Source organism: Megascapheus bottae, chromosome 16 (assembly GCF_031878675.1).
Source record: "Megascapheus bottae isolate mThoBot1 chromosome 16, mThoBot2.hap1, whole genome shotgun sequence".
In the NCBI taxonomy this organism is placed as follows: domain Eukaryota; kingdom Metazoa; phylum Chordata; class Mammalia; order Rodentia; family Geomyidae; genus Megascapheus; species Megascapheus bottae.
Window position 1 is genome coordinate 12,330,275 of NC_143524.1, and position 21,398 is coordinate 12,351,672.

Sequence of the window (21,398 nt, forward strand, 5' to 3'; positions counted from 1 at the left end):
CTGCTGGCTGCTTCGTGTGATCTTTCTCAAAATGCCTGAGCCAGGGAAAAAGCCAGGTAATTCCAGGCCCAGGGCTGGGCTGGAGTATGGGTCGGTGGGGAGGTACAGAGCTGGGGGACAAGGATGAAGAGAGTTCTCAAAGGGACTTGGTTATTTTATTTTTATATTTATTTGTGTTCCAATACTTAGGCCTGAATTTGGGGCCTAGGCGCTTTCCCTTAGCTTTTTCCCTCTCAGCGAGGGCTCTACCCCTTGAGCTACAGCTCCACTTCTTGCTTTCTGGTGGTTAATTGAAGTCGCACAGATGTTTTTCCCTGGGTTGTCTTCATACTTTGCTTGATCCTCAGCTCTCCTGAGTTGCTAGGATTACAGGAGTGAGCCACAATCACCCAGCTTCTTGGTCTTCCTCCCTCCCTTCCTCTTTCTTTCTCTCTTTCTTTTTTCTTTCTTTCTTTTCCTTCCTTCTTTCCTCCCTTCCTTCCTTCCTTCCTTCCTTTCTTCCTTCCTTCCTTCCTTCCTCCCTCCCTCCCTCCCTCCCTCCCTCCCTCCCTTCTTTCTTTCTTTCTTTCTTTCTTTCTTTCTTTCTTTCTTTCTTTCTTCCTTTCTTTCTCCTGTTTCTTTTCTCACCTCTCTGATGAGACCAAGGGTAAACCGAGTGTCAGGACAGCACCAAGTGAGGAAGCATCCAGGTCAATACCCTATTCTCAGAATGCAAACGGTTCCTTCCCGCCCATCCCCTTCATCTGTAGCCAGGGTGAGTACAGATAGAATCCAGGTTAGACAGCTGAATGAGCGAATGCCTGAGTAGTCCTGCCCTCTGGGTTTTGGTTTTTCCATCTTCCTTTTATCTTTTTTTTTTTTTTTTGCCAGTCCTGGGCTTGAGCTCAGGGCCTGAGCACTGTCCTTGGACTTTCTCAAGACTGGAGCTCTACCACTTGAGCCTCAGCACCACTTCCAGATTTTTTCTATGTATGTCCTACTGAGGATCGAACCCAGGTCTTCGTGCATGCTAGGCAAGCACTTCTACCAGTAGGCCAAACTCCCAGCCCGGTTTCTCCATCTTTCTAGGCATGGGTGGAATCGTCCCTTTCGGCTGTGGCATTGTCTGCTTCCTGGCCTGTATCATTTGGGTGGTTAGGTATGAACTCCACTGGAAGGTGACGAAGCTCTGGGAGACAAGGGTCAAGAGGCCTGGAACCCAGGCGAAGGGCAGAGAGAAACCACAGCCCGGAGGCTGGACTGGTCTGTGCCCTTGCTGAGGTTGTCCAAGGCAGAGATCCAGGTCCCTTCACCCAACCCCCTCCCAGGCCAGCTTTATCTCAGCTGCTGATTCACAGCCTGAGGCCTTTGGGGGACAAATTTAGCCGCATTCCAAGCAGGCAGAGTACCTGCCCCCTGCACAGGCCCATGTGGTGGGGGAGGGGCTGGGATCATCATTGGTGGCTTCAGGCCCTAAGGATTGGGGGACATATTCAGCGTAAGTCCATGTAGAATTGCTGAGTGCTGATGGCTCAAACCTATAATCCTAGCTACTTAGGATGAGATATGAGGATCATGGTTTAAAGCCAGCCTGAGCAAACAACTGAGAGGTTCATCTCTAACTTGCAAAAAAGCTGGAACTGGAGATGTGATTCAACTGTGAGAAAGAGAACCAAGCCATAACCGTAACCCCTCTGTATACCACCTTTATAACAACGATAAAAATTAAACAAAAAGAGGTCCAGAAGTGTTGCCTAGTGGTAGAGTGCTTGCCTAGCATGCATGAAGCCCTGGGTTCAACTTCTTGGTACCACATACACAGAAAAAGCTGGAAGTGGTACTGTGACTCAATTGGTAGAGCTCCAGCCTTGAGAAAGTCCAAAAACAGTGCCCAGGTCCTGAGTTCAAGCACCAGGACTGACAAAAAAAAAAGAAGAAGAAAGAAAGCTAAACAAGAGCTCAAGGCCCTGTGTTCAAGTCTTAGTACTGTTTTGTATTAAAGACAGCTATGTGGAAATTAGGACCATCACACTATCTGGCTGTTCACTTATGAGCTGTGGGCTCTTAAACAAATAGCTTAGCCACTCTGGTCTCTGAGAAAAGAACACAACAACCGCTCCTGTTGAATATTATCACCTTATTTAAATAAGGTGACACATTGAGCATGCTTTTTACAGCGTTTACTAAGAGAGGCTGCAGGTGTGGGACGCATGGGTAAGCCAAAGGTCCCAAAGCCTCCATCTGGATCTACAGTGTCGGCCTTTAGCAAGAAACCTCGGTCAGTGGAGGTGGCTGTGGGAAGCCCGGCTGTGTTCGAGGCAGAGACGGAGCGGGCTGGCGTGAAGGTGCGTTGGCAGCAGGAAGGCAGTGACATCAGCAGCAATGACAAGTACAGCCTGGCAACTGAGGGCAGGCGGCATACACTGACGGTGAGGGACACGAGTGCTGCAGACCAGGGCTCCTATGCGGTCATCGCAGGCTCCTCCAAGGTCAAGTTTGACCTCAAGGTCACAGAGGCAGGTGAGAGCTTGGTTAGCCTTCTCTGAGGCTTGAGTTTGAAGACAGGTGGCCCAGCTGGTCGGATCTTGGGAACAACAGATGTACTGAATTCTCTCCCTGTGCTCCTTGCCAGAAACCCCCTGTCCCCTCTTCATGTCCTTCTCTGACCAGTTCCTGACATCGTAGAGGTGAAAAAAATACAGAGAAGAGCTTGGCCCAGCTGCCTTCCACTGGAACCCTTGGGGCACTGGCCACACACAGATGGCAGTGAGGGGGCGGGCTACGTGTGTTGGCAGGGGGAGCCTGGGTGGCTGTGGGGGATCAGAGCCCAGTTTAGCTTTGGGGGTGGGGGGGCTGGGCGAGGTCAAGGCATGGGGGAAGAGAACACATGGATTTCAGAACTGTGCCGGCAGACACCTGGTTGTGGGGACAGAGGACTGTGGGGGTCAGAAGGGGAAAATGCAGGCTAGCACCCCTGCTCAGCATGAGCCATCTTTGAAGAGGCCCTGGGGACCAGGAGGGTGTGCCTGGAAGAGACTTGGACAGCATCATCCCAGTAAGATGCCTACTGGGAGTGGGGTACAGGAGGCCAATGCCCAGGAAGGAGAGAGGGAGGGCAGAGAAGAAGAGGGGTCCCTGATCAGAAACTGTGCTACCACCCCACCCCAGCCCCTCCAGAGAAGGCAGAGCCTGGGCCAGCCCCTGCTGAGGCTCCAGGAGTCCCTGGAGAAACCCCGGCTTCAGCCACTGAACTCGAATCAAGCACCCAAAGTCCAGAAGGTGAGGGGGGGCTGGGCAGGGATTGACAAGGTCACTGGGAGGGGTTGTCTAGGGCAAATCTCAAAGGTCTTCATTCACAGGATTGAGCTCAGCAGCCCCCAATGGCCCTGGACAGGGGAGCCCCGCAGCCCCCGAGGACCCCATTGGTCTCTTCCTGGTGAGGCCACAAGATGGCGAGGTGACCGTGGGTGAGTGTGGGTTGCTAGTCCCAGGGGTGGTATGGGAAGAGAGGCAGCAGCACAACTCTAGCCCTACCTGTCACCCTCTCCCCACCCTACAGGTGGCAGCATCACTTTCTCAGCCCGCGTGGCTGGGGCCAGCCTCTTGAAACCGCCAGTGGTCAAATGGTTCAAGGGCAAGTGGGTGGACCTGAGCAGCAAGGTGGGCCAGCACCTGCAGCTCCAGGACAGCTACGACCGGGCCAGCAAGGTGGGCCTGGGAGCCAGGTCTGGCATTGTGGGGATTTGGAGGCACAGAGAGAGACCCTGGGAGATACAGGGGCTGCATAGAGGGCCTCAAGAGAGGCGTGTGGGAAGCTGGGCTTCAAAGGATATGAGGGTCTCAAGGATCCCATGGGAAACACAGCTGGTGTTGTCGTCAGCTGGGTGTAATCAGCATGTGGTGGATATAAATCAGCATACAAGGGACTTTCAGGGGTTCCACCTGAACAATACTTCTTTGCACAGACCAAAAACCCCCAAAGCTTGCAAGGTGAATGGGCTGTTCTAAGGTCACACAAAGCCAGGCCTAGAACCTGAAACCCCTGTGTGTTGACACAGCCTCTGCATCTTCTAGTCTTCCCCAGTCCAGTGCCAGATACAGAAGCCCCTAGCCGAACAGGGCAGGTGTGCAGGTGTACAGGAATACAGGTGTACAAGCAGCCTTATTTTATTTCACTTTGACAGCCATGGGGCTTGAACTCAGGGCCTGTCCCTGAGCTCTTTTGCTCAGTGTTAGCACCCTACCACTTTGAGCCACTGCTCCGCTTCCGGTTTTCTGGTGGTTCATTGGAGATAAGTCTCCTAGGCTTTCCTGCATGGGCTAGCTTTGATCCATGATCCTTAGATCTCAGCCTTCTGAGTAGCTAAGATTATAGGTGTGAACTACCTTAGCAGCTTTATTTTAAGTGGATATCCTTTGCCCTGTAATTATCTCTGATTTATATTTAATCATGACCAAATGCAAACAGAGGGCAGTCATGGGTTTTGTAAGGTGGACTCTCCTTTAGGCTTTAGTCTCCTCTGACTCCTTTCCCATAGGTCTATCAGTTTGAGCTGCATATCACTGATGCTCAGGCCACCTCTTCTGGGGGCTACCGCTGTGAGGTATCCACCAAGGACAAATTTGACAGCTGCAACTTCAATCTTACTGTCCACGGTAAGGGAAGCCCCAAGGTCTGTCCTGGGCTCATGGATCCTGTAGGGTCTTAATCTCTGGGGCCTGCCTCCATCTTCCAACACTAAGATCCTGGTTGGACATCAGTGCTGACCTGTAGCTCCTCCAAAACAGTGGGGAATAAACCCTCAAAGGCTTGCAGGGAGGGAAGACAAGTCAAGAGCTCACCTACAGTTGGACTTGCTAGTTGGTCCACCCTGCCTCTGGCATAGGGCCTGACGTATCAGACTGTAGGTGAGCTGAGAGATGAGCGGGAGGCTGACGTGGTAGGGGTAGGAGATGGGGAGCTGTCCCACCTGCTTGGGCCACGAGAGAAGAGAGGGTCCTGGGGCAGGTGTCCACCCTCACAGAGTTATGGGTGGATCTGCAGAAATCCAGAGAACCCAGAACAGGAATTCCCTCTGAAGACCTCCCCTGTCTTTCTCTCTCTTACTGACCCCAGAGGCCATTGGTCCTGGAGAGCTGGACCTGCGATCAGCTTTCCGCCGCCCGTGAGTCCTCTTTCTCTTCAGGGCTGGGGACACACAGGGAGTGGGATGAAGTCCAGGTTGGGGAGAGTAAGCTCCCCAACCAATTAAGGATCATTCCTAATCCCCCATAGGAGCCTTGCTGGAGCAGGTCGGCGAACCAGGTAGCCCTCTCTCTCCAGGCCCCTCCCAGCCCTGGACTCAGATCCTGGGGTTTGGGGTGGATGGTGTCTAGCTTGGGTGGTGTCTCCCCCACCCAAGGCCCCACCTGGCAAGTCCCTTCCAGCCCCCTTCTCTGTGGCCTTACCCACACTCTCTCTGTAGTGACAGCCACGAGGACAGTGGGACTCTGGACTTCAGCTCCCTGCTGAAGAAGAGGTAAGGCCCTGTCCTCCTCCTTCAGGGCAGGGAGCGAGGCTGTTTTGAGTCCTGGCACTGCAGTTTCACAGCTGTGTGTCCCTGAGCAAGTCCTGAGCCTCTCTGAGCAGGCTTCCTTGTCTGGCAAGTGGCATGATCCGGCTGTGGGATGAGTTCGGGCTTTGCAGATGTCCCCGAGAGCACCTCACAGCCAGCCTATAAGAACTCACTCTGACAGGCTAGAACCCCCAAGGAAGCTGAGGGTGGGTCCCCAAAGCTGCAGGAACTCTTCACTCCCTCCATCCTCCTGACTCACAATCTTTATCTCTTCCCTCTCTCTCCTAACCCCTCTCCATGGCCGATGCTGCTGATGCCCAGAGAGTAAGGAATGGGGGAGAGGTTGGGGGGCTTTGGGGTACAGTGCACTGGCAGGGACAGAGCTGACCCTTGGGGGTTGGGGCGCCTAGGTGAGACTCCACTCTGCAGAGGAGAGTATCTGAACCTCGGGGTAGCTCTCCACACCCTCACGTTTAGCTGCTGGTTTGAGATCAGGAGGGAGGGACAGGACATACGGCACACACTTGTCCTGCCTGGCCCCTAGGGCATCATAGGTGCTCTTGTAAATGTAGGGGTGCTGGTGCAGGGAAGGGAGGAAGCCAAGGTGGGGAGGGGCCCATACCTCTAATATGTTTTCTACCCTGTCTGCCCTGCCTGGAGCAGCAGTTTCCGGACCCCACGGTGAGTACCATCACCCACCCTCCCCTCCTTCAGCCAGGAGCCCCTCCTTAGACCCCCCCACCCCCAGCCCCTGGTCCTCAACCCTCTTCCCAGAAGGGAAGCCTGGATGGCAGGAGAGCCTCTGCTCCTTGATCTTGGACCCAGGATGCTCCACTGGGAAGGGGAGAGGAAGGGGCTGCTCTGAGCCTCCGTGTGGACTGGGGGGACGCAGGGACTCAAGGCTGGAGGCACCCGCAGAGGAGGATGTGTGGGAGATTCTGCGGCAGGCACCCCCATCGGAGTACGAACGCATCGCCTTCCAGTATGGGGTCACAGACCTGCGTGGCATGCTCAAGAGGCTCAAAGGCATGAAGCATGATGAGAAGAAGAGCACAGGTTAGCCCTGCCCCCATGCGGGAAAAGAAGAGGGCACAGGTTAGCCCCTTGCACCCCTACACATGAAAAATAAAGAATCCAGCTTAGTCCAGAGACACATTGGGAAGAAAAGCCCAGGTTACCCCCCCCATTGCCTCCCACACTGTATAGAGAAAACCACAAGAACACTGACAGAAAATGAGCAGAGAAAGGTTAGCCCAGAGGTAACCATGAAAAAAAGGACAGAGGACAAGAAAACTCTCCTCAGAGAGTAAACATCAGGTCACTCCTCTGAAAAGTAAAAGAAGCTTAGTTACCCTTCTCCTCACCCCAAAGAAAGAGGAAAAAAATCCTGGGGAGCCACAGAGGGTGGGGGGTGAGGGAGGGGAAGAGAGAAGCAGGCCTAGCTCATCTTCTACCTGGGTTAGCTTCCCTTACCTATAGGAAGGTGAGAGGAGAAGGGTCTAGGTTAGCCCTTCTGAATCTAGAATGGGATGTGAGCCAGGGAGAGTGATGACCGAGCCTGGAATTCACAGCCATGTCCTGAGCATCTAGCATCATGCCTAGCACACAGCAAGCATTCTAGAAATTCTTTTTTTTTTTGTGGTTGGTTGGTCATGGGACTTGAATTCTGGTCCTCAGCATTCTCCCTGAGCTCTTCAGCTCAAGGCTACTTCCCTGTCCCTTGAGCCACCTTGCCACTTCTGGTTTTCAGATCAATTGCAGATAAGAGTCTCACATACTTTACTGCCCAGGCTGGCTTTGATCTGCCATCCTAGGATTACAGGCGTGAGCCACCAGCCCAGCTATGTTTCAGACATTCTGATCCACTGGAGGGATAAGCGTCCAGGCTAGATGGCCTGTCCCTGATGCTTACTGAAATCAAGTCTGCTGGTCACAATGAAACCTCTGGATTTCTTGGCCATCAGGCACAGAGCAAAGGCCTGAATGTGATAGGAGAAGCCTTTGGGGGTGGGAACAAGGCTTTATCTTATAACAGGAGTTGCAATAGTAGCCATAGGAAGCTGAGGTGAAGCCAAGCACTACACTTTGTGTAGTTGTCACATTTAATGTCTTGCACCACCTTGCTGTAGTGACCATTTTACAAATGAGGAAACTGACACAGCAAGAGGTTAGTTAAGGAATAAGTCCAAGGGTCACAGAGCACCAGCCTGTAACTCTGTATCTCTGCAGCTGCTTCCCATCCAGCCAGAGCAGGGGCAGCCTTTAGGGGGGGTCCTTCTGCCCCCCCGGAAGATAAGACAGAGCCAGAGTCGAGGGTGGTGGTGGGGGAGACCTGGAGGCAGATAGACACAAAGACCAGACAGAGAAGGGAGCCATGTAGGCACAGGAACAGGAGTGCTGGTGGAGGGAAGGCATGCCGAGGCCACCACGAGCAGGCTTGGCAGGGCAGAGTGGGGACCTCGGGGCTACTTTGAGCTGTGGGGTGGTGTGCAGCCTTTCAGAAGAAGCTGGAGCCGGCCTACCAGGTGAGCAAGGGCCATAAGATCCGGCTGACCGTGGAGCTGGCTGACCCTGATGCCGAGGTCAAGTGGCTGAAGAATGGACAGGAGATCCAGATGAGTGGCAGGTCGGTGGGGGGGGGGACCTAGAGAAGGGGAGGGGTGGGGAGGCCCATTCTCACTGCCCTGCCCCTCCCTCCCTCCCTCTCTGAGGGTCTCTTTATGGCATCTCTCTCCCATTTCTCCCTCACTCTGGGGTCTAATTCCCCACCACCTCGATTCTGATGATCGCTTTCTTCATTCCTCCGGTCTTCATCTCTTCCCACGGGAAATCACCCAATGGCTTCTTCTGCCCCACAGCAAGTGAGGCCCCCTGGACAGCCTGGGGAGGGGGCCCGGGTGTTGTGTGGGCTCACGAAGCCTGGGAGGGGCGACCACAACCTTTCTGACAGTCTCCATGACACCACCAGGTACATCTTCGAGTCCATCGGCACCAAACGCACCTTGACCATCAGCCAGTGCTCGCTGGCAGACGACGCCGCTTACCAGTGCGTGGTGGGCGGCGAGAAATGCAGCACTGAGCTCTTTGTCAAAGGTGAGCTGGGGAGCTGGGGACCTAGGGGCCCAGAGAAGGGGCCAAGGGGCAGCCCCAGAAAGCTGCTCTGACGCTCTGCCCGCCTGAACAGAGCCCCCCGTGCTGATCACGCGTCCGCTGGAGGACCAGCTGGTGATGGTGGGCCAGCGGGTGGAGTTTGAGTGTGAAGTGTCTGAGGAGGGGGCCCAGGTCAAATGGTGAGTGCCGGGGTATGGAGGAGCAGGGCAGACCTGGGGTAAGGGGGCATTGGCCTGTGGGCAATCACAATCCTTGCTGTCTGCTCTCTGATCAGGCTGAAAGACGGGGTTGAGCTGACCCGGGAGGAGACCTTCAAATACCGGTTCAAGAAGGACGGACAGAAACACCACCTGATCATCAATGAGGCGATGCTGGAGGACGCAGGGCATTATGCACTGCGAACTAGTGGAGGCCAGGCACTGGCCGAGCTCATCGTGCAGGGTGAGGCTCAGAGGTGGGCTGGGGCCTCTCAGTCGAACCCTGCCCAGCATGTGGGGGCAAACCTGGAATAAAGCTGGTGTGATCTGGGACTCCCGAGCCTCACCCTTCCCATCTGTAAAATGGGAGGGCTGAGGGCTCAGGTGGGCCTGGTCAGCAGCAGTATCCCCAAATGCCCACACCACCCCAGCCATCCCCGCCTGCCCACGTTTCCCACAAGGACCCACCATCATACCTCTGGGATCTCACTGGTGCTGGCTGTCCTTTAGAGAAAAAGCTGGAAGTGTACCAGAGCATTGCGGACCTGGCAGTGGGTGCCAAGGACCAGGCTGTGTTCAAGTGTGAAGTCTCAGATGAGAATGTGCGGGGCGTGTGGCTGAAGAATGGGAAGGAACTCGTGCCTGACAGCCGCATCAAAGTGTCCCACATCGGGCGGTGAGTGTGACATGACATGTGGCAGGCAGAGAGCCAGAGCCAGAGAGAGACAGACAGAGGAGAGACAGACAGACAGACAGATAGACAGAGACACAGAGACAGACACAGAGAGAGAAAGCACATAGTCTGAGAGAGAGAAAAACACACATCAAATTCTAGAGAGAGCAAAAGATATGAGAAGAGAAAAACCATGCAGAAGAAGAGTCCACCTGAAACAAGAAAGCAGGGAACACTCAGAGTTAGACGTCCCCACCCCCTTCTCACCCCCTCCTTGACCAGGCAGCACAGGACGTTGTGGAGGGGACAGCTCTGGCCAGAGAATGCCCCGGAGCTCCTGGGCTGGCCGTGCTGGACCTGAGTTCATAGAGATTACCTAGGGCAGCCTTCATGCAGGCTCTGAGGGGCCTATGCCAGACTCCACTTTCCATACCACCTCGCTAGAAAACACCATAAAGAAACCTTTTTTGTTTTGTTTTTTAATGACTTTTTAGTGTGTTCATAAAATTTGCATTCCATTCTTTAAAAGTTCCTGTACTTGTTTAGTGCTGATTCGATACTTGAAAGATTAATCGCCTCATCAGCCTTTCAGTTCGTTTTTTATTGTTACGATTAAGTGGTTACATATACATATTTTTATAGTATCATGACAGTTATTCTTAGCACTTATCACATTCACTTATTTTACTATTACAATACTAAGCACCATCATTCTAGTCTACAAGATTTATAAATGTTGGAATATATACAAATCTCTAGACATACATAGGACAAAAGGTTTAACTCTTTGAGTACTGGCAATGAAACCATTTCTTCCAGGTCAGCTGCTATATTTCTTCTCTTTGCTAGGCATTCAGTTGTTCCCTCTTTCTTTCTCATTCTCTCAGAAGAAATCATTTTTAAAAGCAAGAAAACAAAGAAACCACGTGCTGGTGGCTCACACCTATAACCCTAGCTACTCAGAAGGCTGAGATCTGAGAATCACAGTTCAAAGCCAGCCCAGGCGGGATAGTCTGTGAGACTCTTATGTCCACTTAACCACAGAAAACTGGAAGTGACATTGTGGCTCAAATGGCAGAGTCTAAGCCTTGAGTTAAAACAAAAAAACAAGTTAGGGACAGTGTCTAGGCCCTGAGTTCAAGCCCCAAGACCAACAAAAACAAAGCAACCACAAAAACACCACCACCACCAAAAAACTCCCAAGGAGCTAGGACAGGCCATGCTTTCCTGAAGTCGCAGCTCAAGTGCCCAGCAAGACCAGGGCTGTATGGCCCAGTAGCATCTCTGAGCCACAACTACCTGCAGGGTCCACAAACTGACCATTGATGATGTCACACCTGAAGACGAAGCCGACTACAGCTTTGTACCTGAGGGCTTTGCCTGCAACCTGTCAGCCAAACTCCACTTCATGGGTGAGATGGCACTGAGCAAGGTGAAGCCGTGGCACTGGGACCCTCTGGGACTGGGCCATGCTTCTACTATGGTGTCACTTGCATTTCTTTCTCTTACAGAGGTCAAGATTGACTTCGTGCCCAGGCAAGGTGAGTGTCAGGGTCCCTGTGTGCCACCTCCATTCTGTCCAGTTCATCACATTCCACCTCAGAGAAGTCTCCTCTCTGTTCTTATCAAAACGAAGAGCAAGGATCGTGGAGGGGGAACCACAGGTCCCCTGCTCCAGTTCTGTTACCCACGACTCATTTTGGGACAATATAATCTGCCTCAGTTTCCCCTCCCTCCTTCTCACAGCCTGGGCACTGTCCCTGAGCCTCTTTGTGCTCAAGGTTAGCACTGTACCACTTGAACCACAGTGCCACTCCCAGCTTTTTCAGAGTAGTTTATTGAAGATAAGAGTCTCATAGACTTTCTTGCTCCGGCTGGCTTCAAACTCCGATCCTCAGATCTCAGCCTCCTTGAGTAGCTAGGACTCACAGGCACGAGCCACCACACCCAGTCAGTTTCCCCATCTCTAAAGCAGGGCTGCTGATAGTGCATCCTCCATACAGTGGTCATGAAGATGGGTGATGTGAAATGTCACATGGTTGATGTTTCATGCCTTTTATTGCTGTACCTTTCCTGCTGTACCTTTTTTGTCAGTCCTCAGGGCCTGAGCACTGTCCTTGGGCTTTCCAAAGCTAGCACTCTACCACTTGAGCCACAGTAGCACTTCCGGCTTTTTCTATGTGTGTGGTACTGAGGAATCTAACCTGGGTCTTCATGTGTGCTAGGCAAGCCCTCTACCACTAGGCCAAACTCCCGGCCCTTTCTGAAATAAATTTATGTATTTATTTTTCTTTCTATTTATTCTGCCAATCCTGAGGCTTGAACTCAGGGCCTGGGCACTGTCCTTGGATGCTTTGGGCTCAAGGCCAGTGCTCTCCCTATTTATTTTGCCAGTCCTGGGGATTGAACTCAGGGCCTGGGTGCTGGTCTTTAAGTTTTTTCATGTAAGGCTGGCATTCTACCACTTGTATCAAACTTCATTTACAGCTCTCTGGTGGTTAATCGAAAATAAGAGTCCCAGGGATTGTGCTACCCCAGCTGACTTCCACACTCAGTCCTTAGATCTCAGCCTCCTGAGTAGCTAGGCCTGACCTTTTCTGCGTGAAGGTTGTTTTTGTCAGACACTTCAGAGTTTCGACTTTAGAAGAACAATCCAGGCTGAGCTCTACTTTGCTTTTTCCATTCACTTAATATTCTCCCACTGAAAACATATTCTGGGAGAAGACATTTGGTATCCCCCAAACGCTGTGGAGAATGCTACCTGAGAGGACCTGAATGTTACAAATCTGAAGAACTTCCTGGGTGATTGAAAGTTCTAGATCTTGTCTGGGTTTGGTAGTTCCACGAGTGTACACATTTGTCAAAACTCATAAGACTGCCAGACTCCCTGGCATATGCCTAGAATCCCAGACTTAGAAGGCTGAGGCAGAAGGAGCAGAAAAGTTCAATGTCAGGGATGGAGCTATGACTCAGCAATACAGTATCTGTGGAGCAAGTCCAGACCCAGAGCTCCACCACAAGAAAAAAGACAAGAAAAGAAAAAGTCAGCCGGGTGGTAAAGCGAGACCGTTTATAAAAAAACCCCAAAAGAATTAAATTACATATATGTATATTTTATATATAAAGTTATATATAAAATATAGTGGAGAATAAGGACAGGGGTGACAGTGACCAAGAAGCATTATATTCATAACCTGACTTAGGGAATTGTAACACCTTTGTATAACTATGTAATGATAAGAGCCCAAAGAAAAGCCCTAAAGTTCAATTTTATTTCACCATGAATAAACCACACCTCAAAATGAATCATCCAAATGCTATGGCCTTTTGTTCCTGTCCCCTTCTTTGGCTCTTCAGCCTACACAGCCTTGTTCATGGTCCTGGCTCCTCGCCTTTTCCTCATCTATGTCATCTCTCACTCAGAACCTCCCAAGATCCACCTGGACTGCCCTGGCCGCACACCAGACACCATTGTGGTGGTGGCAGGGAACAAGCTTCGCCTGGATGTCCCCATCTCTGGGGACCCTGCTCCCACTGTTATTTGGCAAAAGAGCATCACCCAGGTATAGTGGGTCTTCCTCTGTTTCCCCAATGACAAGATGGATGTGTGGCCTCCATGTGAGTTCTTGCTTCACACCCTGCTTCACACCCCACCTCACCCCACCCATGCACCACCCCAGCTCCTAGACACTGGCCGTTCAAAGGCTCCATTGGCCAGGAAGAAAGGAAGGCAGGCGGGCACAAGTGGGGGCGGATGGAGGATGGAGGGGTCTCTCCAGGCGGAGTCAAGTTCTTCCCAGCTTCCCTCTTGCCCTGGTCCAGGGAAAGAAGGCCTCGGCTAGGCCAGTCCCTGATGCCCCAGAAGACGCAGAGGACAGTGACGAGTGGCAGTTTGATAAGAAGGTGAGTGAGGTTGATGACAAGACACATAGTTCATTGTCCTCTGGCATTTCTCTCATGTGGTGGGCCTGGTGCCTTGCCCCGTGACAGGTACCCCAGTGCTCACACCCATGACCCTCACTTAGACGCAGTGTCCTCTGAGGCTGTGCTGACCCCCATCCTCCTTCCCCTTCAGCTGCTGTGCGAGACAGAGGGCCGGGTCCGCGTGGAGACCACCAAGGATCGCAGCGTCTTCACAGTGGAGGGGGCAGAGAAGGAAGATGAGGGTGTCTACACTATCACAGTGAAGAACCCCGTGGGCGAGGACCAGGTCAACCTCACAGTCAAGGTCATCGGTGAGGCTGGCAGGGTTCCAGGCCAGGCAGAGATCTTACACATGTGATGGTTCAGTCCCTGGCCAAATCACAGGGTGTGCTCTGAGCCAGCCAAGGGGGATGACTCTGATAGGCATTTTACATTTGCAAGGAGTCCTGCTATAGGAGGAGATGAAGGCAGAAATATCCCGTACTGTGACACAAGGGTTGATTTGGGGTTGGGCTGGGGTGCAGTGTGAGAGGAAGCATTCCCCCATGCCTGAGGACAATGCATTTAGGAGGCTGAGATGGGAATGTGGGTCTAGTAGAGGAGGCCAGGAGCCCCTAATTCTAGCTGCTCTGGAGGCTGAGATCTGAGGACTGCAGCTTGAACCAGGCAGGGCATGAAACTCCATGAGACTCTTATCTCCAATTAACCATAAAAAAATAATCTGGAGCTGGGAATGTGGCTCAATGGTTAGAGTGCTTGTCTAACATGCACAAAGCCCGGGGTTCAATTTCTTGGTACCACATACACAGAAAATGCCAGAAGTGGCTCTGTGGCTCAAGTGGTAAAACAAGAGGCTCAGGGGCAGCGCCTAGGCCCTGAGTTCAAGCTTCAGGAATCACATACACATATACACACACACACACACACACACACACACACACACACACACACACACACACACAGTGGGGAAAAAAAACTCAAAAAGCAGGAAGTAGGGTTGTGGCTCAAGTTGTAGAGCACCAACCTAGAGCCAAAAAACTCAGGGACAACACCCAGACCCTGAGTTCAAGATTAGCATAGTCAGGCTCCGGCTAGGCTGGGCTTGGTGGCTCACGCCTGTAATCCTAGCTACTCAGGAGGCTGAGATCTGAGAATCAAGGTTCAAAGCCAGCCTGAACACAAAAGGACTTGAGACTCTTATTTCCAGTTAACCTCTAGAAAATGGAAAGTGGGGCTTGGCTCAAAGGTAGGGTGGTAGCCTTGAGCTGAAGACATCAGAGACAATGCCCAGGCTCAGTTTAGACCCCATGAACCCTGCCCCCCCACACACAACAAAAAGATTGGCATAGGCCGGAAGTTTGGCCTAGTGGTAGAGTGCTTGCCAAGCATGCACGAACACCCGGGTTCAATTCCTCAGTACCAAATACATAGAAAAAAAGCTGTGGCTCAAGTGGTAGAGCCCTAGCCTTGAGAAAATCCAGGGACAGTGCTCAGGCCCTGAGCTCATGCCCAGGACTGGCAAAAAAAAAAATGGCATTAATTAATTAATTAAATAAAAGCATTTTGTTTGGGGGGGGGGGTGGCGTTGTCCCAGTGGTAGAGTGCTTGCCTAGCATGCACGAAGACCCAGGTTTAATTCCTCAGTACCACATACATAGAAAAAGCCAGAATGGTGCTGTGGCTCAAGTGGTAGAGCTCTAGCCTTGAGAAAGCCCAAGGACAGTGCTCAGGCCCTGAGTTAAAGGCCCAGGACTGGCAAGAAAAAAAAGAAGAAGCATTCTGTAGGCAGAGGTCTGGGTAAGGTGGATAGGAAGCGCTCAGTTGGGGGGACCATAAAGGGCTGAGCGCAGGGCCAGGGACATGATCGGATTCTAGAAAGGCCCCTGGTTCCAGGGCAGGGGTTGGGGGGGAGGCGGAGAGTGTGTGTGTGTGTGTGTGTGTGTGTGTGTGTGTGTGTGTGTGTGTGTGTGTGTGTGTGTCGCGCGCAGTGGGCAGTTGTGGTTGGATGTGGTGGCTGACGGCCTCCTCCTCCCTCCAGATGTGCCAGATGCGCCTGCAGCCCCCGAGATCAGCAACGTGGGCGAGGACTGCTGCACGGTGCGGTGGGCGCCGCCGGCCTACGACGGGGGGCAGCCTGTGCTGGGTGAGAGCCCGCGTGGGGATGGCCGGGGTGGGGGCGCCCAGGGCCGGCGGGGGGCCAGCCTCCACATCACACTCCCCTGCAGGCTACATCTTGGAACGGAAAAAGAAGAAGAGCTACCGCTGGATGCGCCTCAACTTCGACCTGCTGCGGGAGCTGAGCCACGAGGCGCGCCGCATGATCGAGGGCGTGGCCTACGAGATGCGGGTCTACGCCGTGAACGCCGTGGGCATGTCCCGGCCCAGCGCCGCCTCCCAGCCCTTCATGCCCATCGGTGAGCCTGCTGCCCGCCCTGCACCCTCCCCGGGGGGGCCCGGGCTCCCCAGGAGTAGCTGCTGTTCCAGTTGCCACTCTGGAATCTACATCCTGGTCTCTAATGCTTAGTCTGTGACAATCTGTCTTAGCTCGCAGATGAGGAAACTGAGGCTGCGAGGCCTTAGGGAGCGGATCAGGATCCTCTAGCCAATGGACTTGAGGTGTAGTGACCCCAGTATGTTTAAGCCACACCTCCAGCTCAGCTTTTTTTCTGGTGAATAGGAGGAGTTGGAGTCTTTCCAACTTTCAGCCTTTAAACATCTCAGCCTTCTGAGTAGCTAGGAGATGTGAGCCGCCAACACCTGACTTCGGTTTTCCTTTTTTTTTTTTAAAAAAGAATTATTATTATAAAGGTCATGTATAGAAGAGCTACCCTTCATTTTTCTTTTCTCCTCCTCCTCCTCCTCCTCCACCTCCTCCTCCTCTTCTTCTTCCTCTTCCTCCTCCTCCTCCTCCTCTTCCTCCTCTTCTTCTTCTTCTTCTTCTTCTTCTTCTTCTTCTTCTTCTTCTTCTTCTTCTTCTTCTTCTTCTTCTTCTTCTTCCTCTTCCCTCTCTCTCTCACTCTCGCTCTCTCTCTCTCTCCTTTCTTTTTCTGCCAGTCCTAGGGCTTGAACTCAGGGCCTGGGCACTGTCCTTGGACTTTCTCAAGGCTAGAGCTCTACCATTTGAGCCACAGCACCACATCCAGCTTTTTCTGTGTATGTGATACCCAGGAATCGAACTCAGGGCCTTGTGCATTTTTCTTCATTTTTCTTCAATTCCCTTTATAGCATTTCCTGCACTGAGAAGTTCCATGTAAGCTTCCTGTGTTCTCTTGGCTGTCTTTTCCTATGTAGTTCTCCCTGTGTGCACATGCACGTACACACAGACACAGGGATGCATGTGCGTGCCAGTGCTGGGGTTTGAACTTAAGACTTGGGTTCTGTCCCTGAGCTTTTCACTCAAGGCTTGAGCCCTATGTCTCCAGCTACATCTCCATTTATGATTAACCAAAAGGTAGTTAATTGGAGATGGGAATCTAACGGACTTTTCTTCCTACGCTGGCTTTGACCCTCGATTCTCAGATCTCAGCCTCCCTAATAGAGTTACAGGCGCAACCACTAGTGCCCAGCTCTTTTGTAATTGTTGCTGTTTATACATCAGTCTAGACAGATGTCTTAATACAGCCCAGATATTCCTGAAAGTGCTTGAAGGCCAGCCAAAGGGGAAGCTGTGCCTGGGAAACCAGAGAGCAGTTGAGGGGTGGGGAAATGGGGCCCTCAGAACTTCCATGAACCCTCTCCAGGTCCTCCCAGCGAACCCACCCACTTGGCCATGGAGGACGTCTCTGATACCACCGTCTCGCTTAAGTGGCGGCCTCCAGAGCGTGTGGGCGCCGGTGGCCTGGATGGCTACAGCGTGGAGTTCTGCCATGAGGGTTGTGAGTGCCCCACAGAGGCCACCTCCACCCCAGGCCTGCCCCACCCTCTGATGACTCTGAATAACCTCCGGCGGGTGGGCAGTGGGATGGGCGGGATGCCAGTGACAGAATGTGGCCTCTGTGGCTACCCTGTCCCTGTGCCCACCCCTAGGCTCCGAATGGGTGGCTGCCCTTCAGGGACTGACCGAGCGCACGTCGTTGCTGGTGAAGGATCTGCCCACTGGGGCCCGGCTGCTGTTCCGTGTGCGGGCACACAATGTGGCTGGGCCCGGAGCCCCTGTCACCACCAAGGAGCCTGTGACGGTGCAGGAGATACTGCGTGAGTGTCCCCCAGTACAGCCAGTGGCTGCCAGTGACCTCCAGACTTTTGGAGTCTGCTGGAGGTGGGCAAAGTCAGGAAGACCTTGCCAGAGGGCTGGGCTGCATGCGGGCCAGGGGGAGGGGATGTCTGGAATCTCATGCATGCCTAGGGTTCTCCTGGTTTTCCCATATCGTTCTTCCAGTTGCAAAATAGGGGATCATAGGCTGTAGTCTCTAACCAGTGTTGTGTGAGTCTTGAGGCGTTGGTCCTCTGTGTCCTCAGAACTGGGCAGCGAGGCCTTTCAGAGTCAGACAGGGCACCTGGCATTCACTTCCCATTTGTCTAGTTCCTGTTCAGCCCAGGATTGATGATGTCAAGATTGGTCCTTCAGGTTGGAAAGAATCAGTAAGCTGCTAGAAAGTACAGGGCATGGGGTCTGAAAGCTTTGTTTTGCAGCCTGGCTTGTGACTTAAATCTGCTGTGTGACCTGTGTAAGCAAACTGTTTCCCCTGTCTGGTCCCTGTCATCTGTGTGTTGAGACTCAGGAGAAATCAGGAGCTTTCATTAACCATGTGGAACTGTGTAGACAAGTTGCTGTGGATTAATGTGCTGGGCCCAGGGCAGCTTTCTTCTTAGCTGCAGTTCTCTGTGCCCAGCCTTGAGAGAGAAAGGAGTCTAGCTGGGTGCAGTGACTCAAGTATGTAATCCTAGCTACTAAGGAGGCTAAGATCTGAGGATTGTGGTTCAAAGCCAGCCTGGGCACTAAAGAACATGAGACTCTTATCTCCAATTAATCACTAGAAAACAGGAAGTGGGGTAGGGTAGGGTGGTAGCCTTGAACTGAAGAGCTCAGGGGCAGCACCTGGGTCAAGTTCAAGCCCCATGACCCCCCTCAAAAAAAAAAAAGAGAAGGGAGCTGTGGTGCAACTCGGAGTTGGGATTGTAGGGGCTATTGCTCAATCATCCACTGTCCTACCCACAGAACGACCACGGCTGCAACTGCCCAGACACTTGCGCCAGACCATTCAGAGAAAGGTCGGAGAGTCTGTGAACCTCCTCATCCCTTTCCAGGTAGGCTGGTCCCTTCCCTGTGCCTAGGAGAGTGGCTACCGTGGAACAGTTTGTCTCAGATCTGATTGGACCCCCAGCCTCATGGTCACACACACAGCTGAGTACAAGCCTGTCTGTGGGGGAAGCTAGGCTCACGGTAGAGCTGTCCCTCCCTGCAGGGAAAGCCTCGGCCTCAAGTGATCTGGACCAAAGAGGGCCAGCCACTGGTGGGTGAGGACGTGAGCGTCCGCAACAGCTCCACAGACACCATCCTGTTCATCCGTGCGGCCCGCCGCGCCCACTCAGGCACCTATCAGGTGGCAGTACGCATCGAGAACATGGAGGACAAGGCCACGCTGGTCCTGCAGATTGTGGGTACGTGGTCCTGGGCCTGCCTCTGAGCCCACTCATCTCCTGTCCTTGAGCAGAGATGCTGGGATCCAGAACAATGCTAGGGGACCCAATCCAAAGCACCCCATTTTCCAGCCTAGAACCACCTCACAAAGTGGCAGGCCAGGTGTGGGTGAGGATATCCTGCTAAGCCCCTTCAGGAGATGCAAGGATCCAATCAGAGCTGTCTTCCACAGACAAGCCCAGCCCTCCTCAGGACATCCGGGTCATGGAAGCTTGGGGCTTCAGTGTGGCTCTGGAGTGGAAGCCACCCCAAGATGATGGCAACTCAGAGCTCTCCGGTTACACAGTACAGAAAGCTGACAAGAAGACCATGGTGAGCCTGAAGCTGGGCCTTTCGTATGTCCTGTCCACTCTCTGCTCAATGGCTCCCTCCACAGTAGGGACAGAGGCACCAGGGGAACCACAATGGACCCTGGCAGGGGTCCCCAGAGGTTCTCCCTCCCCTCCCGCCCTCCAGGAGTGGTTCACGGTCTTGGAGCATTACCGCCGCACCCAATGTGTGGTGTCAGAGCTCGTCGTTGGCAATGGTTACTACTTCCGGGTCTTCAGCCATAACATGGTGGGTCCCAGTGACACAGCCGCCACCACCAAGGAGGCTGTCTTCATCCCGAGACCAGGTACTATACCTTTCTTCACCTCCCCAGGGGAGCTGGGGAGAAGGGGCCTAACTTGGGGTGGGGCTCTTGGTACCAAGGCTTTTCACCAACAGGCATCACATATGAACCACCCAAATACAAGGCGCTGGACTTCTCTGAGGCCCCAAGTTTCACCCAGCCACTGGCAAACCGCTCGGTCATTGCAGGCTACAACACTGTCCTTTGCTGTGCTGTCCGGGGCAGTCCCAAGGTAGGGGCTTAAGCTCAGGTGAAAGGATAAGGACAGGCCCTTGGTGGTGGCAGTTGTGTCACCGGGCTCTACCCTGAAGCAGTCTCCTTCCTCCCACTTCCTTGAGCCTGTCAGCTGCCCCTACTCCACTCTGGGTATCTGCTGAGTTCCTTCCCAGAACAGGGGCCCTGCTGTGGGCCTAGTTTTAAACTCCAGTGTGAACTGTGGATCCTCAGAGTAGAAACACCAATGCCAGTCTCTTGATTCCTGCCAGGCCTTTCCCTGAGCTGTTTTCTCTCGCTTTTCCTATTACCTGACATAGCCCAAGATTTCCTGGTTCAAGAATGGGCTGGACCTGGGAGAAGATGCCCGCTTCCGCATGTTCAGCAAGCAGGGGGTTCTGACCCTGGAGATCCGGAAGCCCTGCCCTTTTGATGGAGGTGTCTATGTCTGCAAAGCCACCAACCTGCAGGGCGAGGCAGAGTGTGAGTGCCGCCTGGAGGTGCGAGGTGAGGCTCTGGCCGGGCTAGGGTTCACAGGTAGAATGAGGGTGGTGGCATTGGCTCTGTCACAATACTGGCCCTGTGCTGTCTTATGGGTCCTGATCCTGGCTTCTGGAAGGTTGACATCAAATGACATGGCCTCCTTTCTTCCTGTAGTGCCTCAGTGACCTGGCTGGCTTCCATGGATAGCCATGTAAGTACTTGGGCCACCCAGCCCCTCGGGGCCCAGGTCAGAGGCTGAGCCCTGGTTCTTGGTCCTGTGGTGGCAGTCTGGAAATGGGTGCAGAAAGATTCATTTCACTCACAGGGGAGCCTGTGTCACAGGTACAGCATGATGCCAGCCCGTGTGCCGAAGCCTGGAGGAGAGCTGGAGGAGCCCACTTCCCGCAGCTGTGTGTGTGCGTGTGCGCCCGTGCACACACACATGTGCAGCTCTGTGTCCTGGCTGGGATGTGGAGGATGTGCAGGCCTGGTGGCTCTGCAGACTTCACAGCTCCCTAGGGAGCTTTCGGCCTTTGGGGCACAAAGTGTGTGGGGTTAGGGAATTGTGACTGGGGACATGCCTTCTTGACTGCCTTGTCTTCTCAATGTTTAAGGGCAATAAATCTCAATGGAATCGCAAGATGGACGCTTTTGTCCAGCTGCTTGTTTTCACAGGAATGCACAAGGATATTTGCAGTAGTAGCCTATTTCCTAGATGATTCCATGAGTCTCATTATCAATGGAAGGGACCCATCTCCCCCTTATATTCACTCTTCAGATAAAGTTTGGAGGCAACAATGCCAGAAACGCAGGCCTTCCCCTAGGCCCAGAGGCCTAGCATGAGCCTTGTCCCAGTGACCCAGAGTTGCAGCAGCTGGGGGTGGAATGAAGTAGTCTACCATGGTCCTGTGCCCAACAGGTCTGGTATAGAATGGCACTACTCCAGAGCCCCACTGAGCAATACCCATGACTACATCTATCCAGTGGAGAAAACAATCTGTGCAACTGA

The 21,398-nt window shown here is 53.0% G+C and overlaps 1 protein-coding gene across 1 annotated transcript; it reads left to right on the top strand.

The window, feature by feature from the left end:
• Positions 1-21,008, top strand: Mybpc3 (myosin binding protein C3). Its single transcript, XM_090348902.1, has 34 exons — positions 1-56; positions 2,233-2,499; positions 3,157-3,258; positions 3,339-3,446; positions 3,539-3,687; positions 4,518-4,635; positions 5,096-5,144; positions 5,255-5,284; positions 5,445-5,498; positions 6,195-6,215; positions 6,427-6,590; positions 8,028-8,160; positions 8,393-8,395; positions 8,503-8,627; positions 8,719-8,824; positions 8,920-9,086; positions 9,353-9,518; positions 10,821-10,927; positions 11,027-11,056; positions 12,939-13,078; positions 13,338-13,418; positions 13,591-13,750; positions 15,478-15,582; positions 15,665-15,853; positions 17,180-17,314; positions 17,466-17,633; positions 18,598-18,686; positions 18,845-19,040; positions 19,253-19,392; positions 19,537-19,696; positions 19,789-19,925; positions 20,227-20,406; positions 20,564-20,600; positions 20,715-21,008. Exons 1-33 carry the CDS (start codon positions 32-34, stop codon positions 20,594-20,596), a joined length of 3,837 nt encoding a protein of 1,278 aa, XP_090205028.1. The 5' UTR covers positions 1-31; the 3' UTR covers positions 20,597-20,600; positions 20,715-21,008.
• The last annotated feature ends 390 nt before the right edge of the window (positions 21,009-21,398 follow it).